The 13,043-nt window shown below is 33.2% G+C and overlaps 1 protein-coding gene across 3 annotated transcripts in view; it reads left to right on the top strand.

The window, feature by feature from the left end:
* CASD1 (CAS1 domain containing 1) overlaps nucleotides 1-13,043 on the top strand; it is a 51,920-nt gene that overhangs the window by 29,331 nt on the left and 9,546 nt on the right. For all 3 annotated transcript variants that reach the window (XM_025872905.2, XM_073898833.1, XM_073898834.1), the window contains 6 exons: nucleotides 330-752; nucleotides 1,784-1,873; nucleotides 7,238-7,357; nucleotides 8,345-8,501; nucleotides 9,907-9,986; nucleotides 12,299-12,400. In XM_025872905.2, the coding sequence (XP_025728690.1) occupies nucleotides 330-752; nucleotides 1,784-1,873; nucleotides 7,238-7,357; nucleotides 8,345-8,501; nucleotides 9,907-9,986; nucleotides 12,299-12,400 (972 nt within the window). The remainder of the gene's footprint in view (nucleotides 1-329; nucleotides 753-1,783; nucleotides 1,874-7,237; nucleotides 7,358-8,344; nucleotides 8,502-9,906; nucleotides 9,987-12,298; nucleotides 12,401-13,043) is intronic.

Genomic DNA, 13,043 nt, shown 5'->3' on the forward strand with positions numbered 1-13,043 from the left:
TCTTTTTTTAAAAGAATAGAATAGAAAAATGTCAGAGTGCATTCCAACTAGAAAGGAGAGGTATTGTTTCCTATATATGTGTTCTGGGTCACATTATAAGATGAATATTTCATTTTGGATCGTAGTCCAAAAAGTTTGAAAAACCCTGAACTGGCTATTACAGCTTGAAGGAATACCATTATTTGCATAAGTGTTTGGGAAATGGTAGCAAAAAGTACAAAGGCATTTTGGTTTCAGTGCTGAAAACTCAGTAGTATTCACAAGAGAAAAATCTAATGCAAGATATATTACTGACAAGATAATAACCAAATGACTTGATTTGTTCACAGAGTGCAATGATCCTTATGAACGTGTATTGCAATAAGATTCTGAAGCCTGTAGACGGTTCCTGCTGTCAACCTCGGCCACCTCTTACTCTTATACAGAAGCTAGCTGCTTGTTTTTTCACTTTATCTATTATCGGATATTTAATTTTTTATATAATCCATCGTAATGCTCACCGGAAGAATAAGCCATGTACTGATTTGGAAAGTGGAGAGGAAAAAAAAAATATTATCAATACCCCCGTGTCTCCCTTAGAAATACTTTTACAGTCTTTCTGCAAACTTGGCCTGATAATGGCTTACTTCTATATGTGTGACCGTGCAAATCTATTTATGAAGGAAAATAAATTTTATACACATTCAACTTTCTTTATTCCAATTATCTACATCTTGGTTTTGGGAGTATTTTACAATGAAAATACCAAGGAGGTAAGAGTCATTTTCTTTTTAGCTAATGTTATCCTTTTTATCTCATTACAAACTCTGGATTAAATAAATAATATCATTTATCGTACCAGAATATTCAAACATGTATATAGAAGACAAAGGGATATTGTAGTTGTACTTTTCCTGGTGGACTCTTTAATAGTTGCTTTTTTGAAACAGTTTGGAAAAAGTTCAAAGAGTCACGTGAAGATTGTTGAAAAGTCGGTAAATAATGATCTGTGAAAAAAATGTCATAACTTAGTGTTATTTTACCTGTTTGGGGATGGAGAAAGTGGAGGTGCTCCCAATTTTATAATGGTCTGCAAACATGAGATACTATTATCTTATATCAAGTGAAAAACGATGTAACTGAAAAATATAATTAACAAATGCCTTTGTGCACAAACATTTTATATTTATATATTTATACAGTCAGACAAGTATACACACAAATTCGAATGTACATAATAATGTGGGCACTGCTTACAATATTCTGAATTTCCTATTTTAGAATTATTATAATTGCTTAGAGTATTGGTGCAACTTCTTTATAAGGCATGATTTATTTGAATTAATAAACTCTCATATGAGGATTACTAATCAGTTTTTTAATCTCCAGTAAGAATATCCTTGGGAAAATAAACTATGATAATAGACCCTTTTTTCACAATAAAGTGTAAGAGAACTATAAGGTCTTTTCTAGCTGAAACTCTTAAGACTTCTTTTAAAGAAAATTATAAAATGCCGTTTTTTAGTTTTACAAACATATCTGTCACAATATAAATGTAATCTTAATATAAAACCATAAGTAGCAACTTAAATATATAAAATCTCTTTTAGTTTATATTAATCTTCAAATTCATATTGTATTTTAAATAGTTTTATTATATCTTTTATCAAATCAAATGCCAATCTTTGTTTTTCCCCCGCAAGGTTCTTTTGACAGAAGCATTAGCTTTATATCCTATAAAAAAAATTTACTTAATAATAGCTTCATAGTGCATTTTAAAACAGACTTTGGTTCTTTTCCACAGACTAAAGTGCTAAATAGAGAACAAACAGATGAATGGAAAGGCTGGATGCAACTTGTGATTCTGATTTATCATATCTCTGGAGCAAGTACAGTAAGTATTTTGAATTTATGTTCAGAAGACATAGGAAATGGTGGGACTGTACTGTTTCTTTCAGGGCATCACCTCCTTTTGTGTTTTATATTCTCCACCATTTAGAAACCCGGTTTATTGCCCACCCAATCATTATACCTTCCCATTCTTCTCCTACCACTGGACTCTTTGAGAAGGTATAGTTTTAAGGCAATAATTTATTTGTAATACTTGGCCTTAATTTTAATTAGTAGAAACAGCCGATAATCTAAGGGTATTATTTCATGCCACCGTGTTGGGCAGCTAATTTAAACTTAAGAAGAAACTGTGTAGATGCAAAGGATTTCAAATAGGCAAGTTCCTACCAAAAGAAATCAAGTTAGATGATTATATTTATCTTCTACCCTTACTTGTATTTTAGGAAGTTTGGCCAACTGTTTTTACCCCTTTAAAATTTAAAAACCTTAGAATTCTTTTGCCCCAGTATTCAAAGAACTCAGGTACTAAGGGACTACCATTGTACCATTTTTGTGCCCTACTTCCTAAGTATTACCTCCTTCATGAGCTGGAGGACCCTTTCTTTGCTCACCTAGTGCCTTCTGTACCTGGACAAAATCATTTTTTCCTTCTCCCTAGGTGTCTTAAAAGACAGGATTCACATAGTCTCGGAATACTCTGGATTTGTCAAGGGTAGGAAAAAATGTATTCCGAATTGTAACATTCTAGCTACATTGCAGTTAAAATGAGCTTTTGAGGGTGAATGCAGGTATCTAGTAACCACTTCTCACACAAGTTTTATAGTGAAGATACAAACTAATTTCTATAAAATATGTTTTGAAAATTTAAGAAACTCATTCATAATTATGGAGCTACCAAACTGTTTTTTATTGCTTATATAAAGCACACATCTGTAAATAGTATTTGAATCAATGATAAATTGAGATAAGAGGGGGAGTGTTGTCCAGACAGCAATATTTTGAAATTTCCATAGCAGCAGTTAGGAAGGTAAATAATACTGAGGTTTTTCTCTCTAACAATTTTTCTCTAACAGGTGTCTCTAACAATTTGAAGATAATGTTATTCTTCATTGAGTCTTTTCATTATTTTCAAAAATTGGCAGTGATTTTATGGATGGTTTGTTTGAGGGCAGAAGGTAAAAGCATGAAGTATAATTTATACTGAAATTATATGGCTCTGACAAGTATATTTGTGGCAGCAGTGAAATTCCCGTGACACTGCAGCTGAGGGGGACCTAGTGTGTTCAGGTGGTTCCAGAAGATCCCAGACAGTAGAAGAGGCCCAAGGCAAGGACAGGTGAGGAGAGTAAGATTGAGTTTATAAGCCCAGTTCAGAATTTGGAGGATTCTCTAAAAAGTAAGTAGAGATGAATATTGAATCCTAGAAATATCTCTGACATATGAATAAAGATTAGATTAATTTGAGAGGGAAAAAAGACTGTTTTAAGAAAATGCCACTTAGATACATAATTAATTGCTGACATATTAAAGGGTGATACTCCTATTAAAAAAATCAGATAGAAAGAATTAATGGCAGATTAAGTTATTCAATTCAGTGATTCCAGAAAGAATTTGGATCATAAAAAGATGAAGGCAATTTGGCATTCTATTATAATCATTTGCCAAGCTAGCATTCTAATTCTAATATATCTTAGACTACATCCCAATATATCCTAAATTACAATTTTTAAAAAATCCCTGTTCTGGAAGGACATACTTTTCATTAACAGACCATTTGTTATGATTAATTAACATATTCCTGTTCTTTTATGTAATAGGATTTTGTGGTTAAAAATTACCTGTATCTACATTGGCAAAGCATTATTAGCATGGGTTATAACGTATCTTGGAACTTGATTCTTGTATATTTGAGGGATTACCCTCATTAAAAACTCTTTTTAACTGCCACGGTTATTTTAATTACCTAATGTTTTTTATTTTGAGTAAAATATGTCAAACTTTAGTTGTGCCTTGTTTTTATACTAAAATAGAAACCATAAAAAATTACAGAGAATTATTAAAATAATCCAGATGGTCTGGCAGATTGCAGTTGTTGGTATAAACATTCCTTTAAAACAGGATTTATAGGAAATATGGATAAAATACTGTGAATTTAATATGGAAAGTACAGCAAGTTAGCTTTATACAGTAGATGATTTTGTGTTCCACTGTGGGTTTTTTTCCTTTGGGAGTTTATGAGTAACTTTCATGAAAGAATCTGAATAAAAGATCTTGAGGAAAAATTTGTGGGACTAGAAAAAGAACAGAATCAGAAGCTAGCCTAGCTATTAATTATAATGCAGTTGCAAATCAAAATATATTTTAATACTAAAATTTTGTTGTGATACTTGACTCATGAAAGAGAAAAAGAAAAATAATTTGAATTAAAGGAGAATAAAGAGGAATGACAACCAAGTGCAATGTGTGATCCTTGATTCAAGATTGCTAAAAAAAAATTTTTTTTAAACCGTAAAGGTTGCTACTGGGACAATACAGATTGTACAATAGATACTGTTATATTCATATTAAATCTTGGGTATGATAATGATAATATAGTCATGTAAGAAACTATTCTTTCTTCTTAGAAGATACTTGCTAAAGTATTTAGGGATGATGTTGTGTACAACATTCTTTAAAATAGGTCAGCATGGTATATGGGTGTCCACTGTACTATTCTTTCAGTTTTTCTGTTGACTTAAAATATGTTAAAATAAAAACTTGGGAGAAGTATTACATGAAATTTGTAATAATCCGACATTGGCAGGTACTTGGCAGATTATTGTGATGGTGTTTAATTTAATTTAAATGAATAGTATTTACTATTTAAATGTAATAACCAAGTCTCAACTCTGTAGGCCCAGCCCCAGTCTTGAAGGGATTTCAAAGCATGTTTTATGGACAGTGGTTAAAGTAACTGGGAATAGTTAGCCTAGATTGGATAGCTCTTTTCAGATACTTGTAGTCAGATAAAAGAGTGACTAAGTGTGTACAAATGGCTCTGGAGCTAGACTTTCCATTATGGAAGCCACTAGCTACATGTGGCTATTGAACACTTGAACTATAGCTCGTTGGAATTGAGGTGTTCTGTGAACATGGCAGACATACCAGTTAAGTATGATTCATTGTGATAAATGCATACTGAGTTACACTTGGTGTAAAAAATAGAAAATATCTTACTACATGCTTATTACATGTTGAAATGATAATATTTTGAATATATTTAGTTAAATGTATTGTGTTTGTTAAAATTAGTTTCACTTGATTCTTTTAGCTTTTTAAATATTCTGGTAGCCATGTTAAAAAAGTACTGTGTGGCTCGCATTTTATCTTGACGGCATAGCACTGTCCTAGAGAGCTGAAATTGGTAGCTTTTACACAGTTACATTTCAACCTTTCTGGAAAAGGAACTTTATGGTAGAAAATGATCATCTGAAAATGGAATGGATTGCCTTGGGAATTTGTATGTTTTTTGCTATTAAAAAATGGTCAAGGGAGTGCCACCCATGTGCCACCCAACCACCCAGTTGGTTAAGCATCCAACTCTTGATTGCAGCTCAGGTCATGATCTCAGAGTTGTGACATCAAGCCTCGTGTAGGGGTCCGCGCTGGGTCATGGAGCCTGCTGAAGATCCTTCTCTCCTTCTCTCTCTGCTCCACCCTTCCCCATCCTCTTAAAAAAAAATGTTTAGATACTTGAAGGGAATATTTTAGAGTACTTTCAAGAATAAGGTAACAGGCTTAGATTAGATAAATCCTGAGGTTATTTTAAGATGACGTTTGCTACCTTCATCATCACTGTGATTCTAGTATGTTACACCTTCATTGAAAATTTCTGATTCAGTGATGAGATAAGACATTTAAAAAGAACTGATGATGAAGGGCAATAAATAAAAACTATTTTTGGTATATAGATTGTGAGTACTTTAAGAATGCCAAGGAAGGAAAGATGCCTTTCATCTGAGAGTAAAGATAGGAAATTTTGAACAGGGCTCTAAAGAAGACTAGGATTTGAATAAGGAAAATGTGGTCACAAGAAGAACATTCCAGGGTAGAATAAACAGATAAACAAAGGAAAGGTGACAGGGAGGCACCAGAAGGACCAGTATGGGAGACAGAGAATCTTAACAGTTTGGCTAGAATGGAGGCGGTATTGAAGAATTTATGACCTATTATAAATTCAGGGGTTTTTGCCTTCTCAGAAAAGAAAAAGATGTGTTCAAGGGTGCGTTCAAGGATATATACAAAAGATACATACATTCAAGGACTTATAAAATCTATTTAGGGTGTCTACTTAATTATTTTTTCCTACAAAGTATCACTTGGGAAAGACACATTAACCTGAAGTGGCCATAAGCAGTGTCAATGCTGGATAATTACAGAGGTGATCAGATGAGTCTATAAAATAGAAGCCAAAAAATTTTTATATAGATTTAGTAATTATCCCTGAAAGAATAGTCTTATAATTGCAAGGGTTGGATGTCACTGAATAAGGCTTTTAAGGATCATTTTAAAAAACAGAGTACTACTTGTGTTGTGGAGATTATGAATATACACGTAAAGGACCAATGGCTGATGGACAGGGTGAATGACAGTGTTCTAGGGTTATCAGAATTAGGACTTACAAATGAGATGATATTTCCAGTGATTCCCATAAAATATAGATCAGAAACGTGTTACATTTCATTTAACTTAGAAATGAAGCTAGGATGCTCTGAAAAACCATTGTAAATGATTCTAAGGGTCTCGGTCATGAAACATTGATGTGGGAGTATAGAATAAAATTGTTTTATAAATTAAGAATGGGAGAGAAATAGTATTTCTAAATTATGTTTGCATATGTTTTTTAATATATATTTGTTGCTAAATAATTATATATTGTGAGTAGTTATATGACAATTTACAAATCTAAAGTCTGTGTAGTTGAGGGGGCCAAAATTTGTGGGATTTTTGTTTTGTTTTTTTATCTTCTCATTGGGAAAATGTGAAATCTACAGTTACCTTATATTCAGCCTATCTGGTGATTAATAATTATGGATATGATATATTTAATTCCAGGTGGAGAAAATGTACAAAGTGTTTCACCTTTATTAACTCCTGTATTCCTCATAAGAACCTTCTTGTTTTGCGGTTTAGAAAACTCACTTAAAGTCACGTAGCTAGTTAAGTGGCAGAACCAGAATTTGAGGTCTGATTCCAAAGTCTACATCTTTTTTAACTCTTGCTATGTTGCCTAAGTTTTAAAAATAAATCCTTTCATTGAGCTCATGCCAAGTAACAATGATCCATTGTCTTGATTAAATGTATTGGTTACGATAATTCAAAGTATAGTTAGTGCCAACGTATTTTACCTATTTATTTTTGCCAACAGTTTTTGCCTGTGTACATGCACATCCGGGTTCTGGTTGCTGCATACCTCTTTCAGACAGGGTACGGGCATTTCTCATACTTTTGGATCAAAGGAGACTTCGGAATTCATAGAGTCTGTCAGGTAGGAATGTATTCAGCTCTTTTCTTTTTCTTTCACTTTGGCGTGAAAATATAAATATGGTCATTATAAGGACACAGATAATTTGAATTTATGAAATTCCACATTAAAGTTGTGTTATTTCTGTGTTCTGTGGTTAATAATTTGAGATAAATAATTTATTACTGAGGGAAGGGAAAATGTAATTTAGATGAGTGTCTAATAAAAGCGCCAGTACACAAGGGACAACATTGCTCATTCAGTTCAGTTCTGTAGAAATGTACAGTTACCTGGGATTATTATAATGTGTTATGTTTTCTTTAAGAAGAGGATTAATATTTATGAAGTTTCTACCTTGTGCTGGGCGCTTTCTGAATATTATTTTATTTACCCCTCATTACAACCCGGAGTTGTGATTTCCGTGTTTACAGAACGGCCGCTGAGGCTCTGAGAGGTTAAATAATCTGCCTGTGGTCACAGAGTAAGTGGTAAAGCTCTAGCGTCAACCTGCTCAAGTTCTGTGTTCTTTGAATGACATCACACTGTCGGAAATGACTGTGACAGGGGCCCCAAAGACACTTTTTAATTTGAGTAATATTATTTTGTATCTATGACAACTCTCAATTTAATCCCAACTGGGGTAAATCAACATCAAACAGAGATGAAATGGACACCCCTTTGTTGAGGTAATCTCATCTCTGCTTATAAACTGTAGCCCTAGGAAGGAGGCTTAGGATTCTTCCCCCACATTTAACAAGATGGCAGTTGTAGCCAGAGGACAGCTCAGGCTGGTGCTTTGCTTGGATTTAGTTAATATAATGATGCATAAATATTTTATATTCAACTCCTTACAGTGATGGTAGAACAAATATAATTTTAAGGATTAGTAAAATGTACTTTTACAGTTATTACTTTAGTCTTAAATAAATGTTTATACTCTGTCAGAGAGAATCTGTCTTTGCTCTTCATGCATACCTGGAATGAAAACCATTCTCTTCTCCTTTTTAATAGGTCTTGTTTCGTCTCAATTTCCTGGTAGTGGTGTTATGTATAGTGATGGATCGGCCTTATCAATTCTATTATTTTGTCCCCTTGGTCACCGTGTGGTTCATGGTCATATATGTTACTTTAGCCCTATGGCCACAAATCATCCAAAAAAAAGCAAACGGTAAATATATTCTCTTACTGTTAATAAATACGTTCTTTTAATGTACTAAATTTCCTTTTAGTTGTTAAAGACTATTTTTTTATTGAGACATAGTTTAAATTTATGTGTAGTTTTGACATTTGAAACTTTGTTCTTAAACTATGTTTCTAAAATGTTACAGCTAACTAATTCAAGTGATATAACAGGGCAGATTAGTAGTTTGCATGTATATTGTATATGTGTGTTCTTTTTTTTTTAATCTAAATTTTTCAAAGTCATTTTACATATCAGCTAATGCAGCAGTTTTCAGACTGTCTTGTATAGAGCCAGAGTGAAGAGAGCACTAGAAGAGAGAAGAGCAAGCCAAACAGGGCTCTGGGCCCCTGCATCCTTCTCCAGTCTTTTGCAGCTCTGCTTTATTTGATTTTTTACCTATATCGAGAATTTTGGATAAGCGTTCATTTGCAAAAAGGCTTTTTGTGTTAGCCAGGTATAAAGAGCACTAATATAATTTATCTTCTAGACAACCCCTAACGCAGTTACTCTCAACCTGTTGTACATACAAGGAAACCTCAGGGCCCAGAAGGTCGTCACCTTCAAACTCCACACATCCCATTATTGATAATGTTCAGAGTGAGGCCATGCTCATTTATCTTAATGCTCCTTTCCCTCAAGATCATATCATTGAAATAAAAGCTTCCCCCTTTTGGAAAAATTAAAAGTTGTTGTTTTTAATAATGTTTAACTTAATTCTTTCAACCAAATACCGTATATCAGAAATATTTTCCACTGACTCCCATTATAATGTCAAATAACTTTTACAGGTAAAAGTTGAATTCCAGCCTTTCATCAAGCCCATTAATGTCTTTGAACAGCCTCTGTAGCTTAATCCCTCGACACAAACCTAGCGTATTAATCAAATGAAATCAATATATATACACTGTGAGCACATAACTTAAAATATGCGTATGTTAAAATACATCTTAAGGTTAAACCCTGATCCATTAGGGAGTTCTCAAGCTCTCTCCTTGGAACTCTAATGTTTCAGCAGTGTTACCTAAGCTATATTCAACATGAACGTTAGAACTATATTGAACATATTGTTCCAAATTTTGTTGTGCCTTTGAATAATAAATAGGTATAGTTGAATCCAGGAGGTATTTTCAGATATATTTATAGTGGATGAACAGGAGATATGGAGGGTATCAGGCATAGGTTGTGGTCTCTTTCCTAGCGAGGATGCTCTATCTTCTCCTTTTTGCCTTTCTTATAATTTATACCACTTACATACATTTTATGTATCCTGTGGGCAGCCTTCAATTATTTTAAGAACTATGCAGTGTGTTACTATGTTAAACAGAGACTATTAATATGTTTTCTGATGTAAACTTATACCTTTTAGTAAATTAAATATTTTCTCTCTTAGGAAATTGTTTCTGGCATTTTGGCTTACTGTTGAAACTAGCCTTCTTGCTGTTATGTATATGTTTTTTGGCATATTCTCAGGTTTGTACAGTCTTTTCAGTTTATATTTTGTTCTATGTTATTTTAAAGTTCAAGTCTATTAAAGTATGTGAGAAGAGTCAGAGCTTTTTTTTAGCTTCATTTTTTAATGACTGTAATAAAAGTGTCACTCTGTAGTTGACTACTCAGTGTAGTTCTTTTGAGACCTATCTACTTTTGTTACCACTGTTTTTGTTGTAAGAGCAATTTAAAGCTCTTCCTCTGGCAATTGTTCAAAATCCATTTTACTTGACTTTGATCAATCAGACGTTTATTGAATGCCTCTTATAAGACACTACTCTTAAGTGGAGATCAAAATTCTCTTGACAGAATTTGCAACTTGGTTTGTGCATTATTCATTGCATCAGAGTGTTCCTTGATTTTTTCATAACTGCATAGAGTAAAATTTTGGCAGTTAGCAAAACCAACTTAGGAGCACATGAGTTTGTATATATGTAGTATGTTTAATTTAATAAAATTTTTGGTCATTTTCTTATCTCTACCATTTTATCTCCCCCTATTATGATGGTTGAGGTTTTCTCAACTACTTTAGCAAGGTGGCAAACTGCTACCTGCTGGTCAATCCATCAGGCAGACAGATTATTTGGGCAACATGATATTTATAACAAAATATTTTAATTTGAATACCTATAGTTGTGACATATTCTGCAGTTTGCTCCCATCTCCAACATTCCCTGTCTTGGACTTAGCTGTGTCAGGTGCAAATGCCACATAAGCATAGTGTGTGTGTGTGTGTGTGTGTGTGTGTGTGTGTGTGTGTGTGTGATCTGTGACCAACTGTAAGCTGGTTTTTGTTTGTTTGTTTTGTAGACTTTCATATTTTATTTTCATTCTTAGAAATAAAGCATTTTTATTTCTGCCTGAACTCCAAGGTTTTTTACAGGAGATTTATAAAGTAAGCAGGAAACGATAGCAAATGTATAAAGAAATAGCCAGGTAACTGCAACAGCTGCTTGACATTTGCTCATTAAAATTCCAGACACTCCGTGGAGCATCTGAGGGAGAGAAGGGAAGGTGAACCAGGGGTTCAATAAAGAGACTAAGAAGGTTTCCCCAGCTTTGGGTCAGTGCACTGGAAAAAAAATACTTGGCCTGGTATAGCCCAGTGTCTTGCACAAAATGGGTGCTCACTAAATACTCGCCTGTTGATCACATAAGAAACAAATTTTTAATGATAAATGTGTCATATATATATGATCTATAAGACCATGTATCTCTAACAGATACTATATATTTCTGTTTCGTTATCAATATTATATTTCTGTATTTCATATACATATCATATGTATGATCTGTAAGTACTTTATATTGCAAATCTTGGTAAGAATCATCTTCTTTTCTGAGGCATCGATTTTGATAGAACCTCTATTTAATAAGCTATAAGTATTTTAAATTCTTAAATGATTAAATGGAGAATATTACATTTCATTAAAATAATAAACTTCTTCTAACCTAAAGATTCAGCATGACCTAAAATACAATTATGTTTTCATTTTTTTTTTGCTTTTTAATAGCCTTTTTAAAAATTGTTATGTTACATTTTTTATGCTGTGGCATTAGGTCTAATAATGGAGCTTTCCTTAATAGAGTTTGTTGCCATTCTTTAGTCTGGAAATTGAGGTTTTTGTTCTCTTCTTTGAAAGACTTCATTAATGTGCAGGAATGCACCCAAGACTTCTGCCCCTTCATTCCCAGATTTTCCAGGCTTGTCAGATTAATAAGAGGGTACCATTCACTAACTGGACCACAGTAAAACTGTAAACTTTGTTTCAAAGGCTAGTAATGGCATTTGGGTATGGTTGATTGAGTAAGGTGACTAATTCAGAGCATTCTTTTAACTCAAATGGTTAATTGTAGATTATTAAGAACATTTAGAGAAAGAAAAACTATTTTAACCTTAACTATCATTCTTTAGGATATTGATATCATATTGGCCAAGGTCTTTTGTATTTTGGTGTTTTGATCTGTAAATATTAGCTATTTTGTATACTAGGTTAAAAACCTTAAATGGAAGAATTTTCCAGTTACTAGCTTGCCTTTTTTTTTTTTAATTTTGCAGTCTCAGTAGCCTTTCATGTGCAGTGAAAGTAAGTTAACAAAAAGTTTTAAGTCATCTTTGTTAGTCTTTAGTAAAATAAATTTCTTTTCAAACGAATTTCAAATGAAAGAGAATTTTTAAATTGTGAATGACTCTTAGATAATCCTAACTTTAGATAACTATAATTTATAATAGAATTAGAAAACAAGTATTGACTCATACCATCTTAATCTGTGTTCTGGATTCCTTTTCATAGGGTGCATTTGAGAAGATCTTTTCTCTTTGGCCATTGTCCAAGTGTTTTGAACTGAAAGGGAATGTATATGAATGGTGGTTCAGATGGAGGTTAGACCGTTACGTATGTATTTATCTTGTGATCTTTTGCCATTTCAAATTATACTTAAAAATATTATTTGGAAAATTATATATTTTTTTTAGTTTTAGAATAAGGAAACGTGTTGACTTGGTAAATTAAAGCAGCCCTGCTCCGCCTTTTTTTTATAGCAGAGAAAGGGTATGCCTGGGTATTTATATCAACAGGAAAATACTGTAAAAATGTTGTCTATAAAGGGGCCTTTGTTTGAGTCCTAATTTTGACTTATAAATGATCCCTCATAGGGGTGCCTGGCTGGCTCAGTTGGTGGAGTGATCTCCAGGTCATGAGTTGGAGCCCCGCGTCTGGCGTAGAAATTACTTAAATAAATAAACTTAAAAAAAAATGATTCCTCGTGTATATGCTTCAGCCATTCAACACAATATTTATTGAGCCCTGATATATGCTCTAGATGTTGGTTTTGTGAGGAAGGCATATAGTAGAGAAAGAAGACATACCACCAGGCTTCTAAGCCTTACAATTGAGTTTAAAACCCAAGATTACTACTTATAATTAGGTGCTGAATTATGCAGTGTGGATTTTATGATAGGAGTGTGCAAAGAAGAGAGACCAGTGTCGAGGGTGATTCCGTGAATGTAATCGTGAAGGAAAGTTAAGATTCAGCTTG

This window comes from Callorhinus ursinus, unplaced genomic scaffold, assembly GCF_003265705.2.
Source record: "Callorhinus ursinus isolate GAN/ISIS: 27379988/994484 unplaced genomic scaffold, GSC_fseal_2.0 scaffold12, whole genome shotgun sequence".
NCBI classification, from domain to species: Eukaryota; Metazoa; Chordata; class Mammalia; order Carnivora; family Otariidae; genus Callorhinus; species Callorhinus ursinus.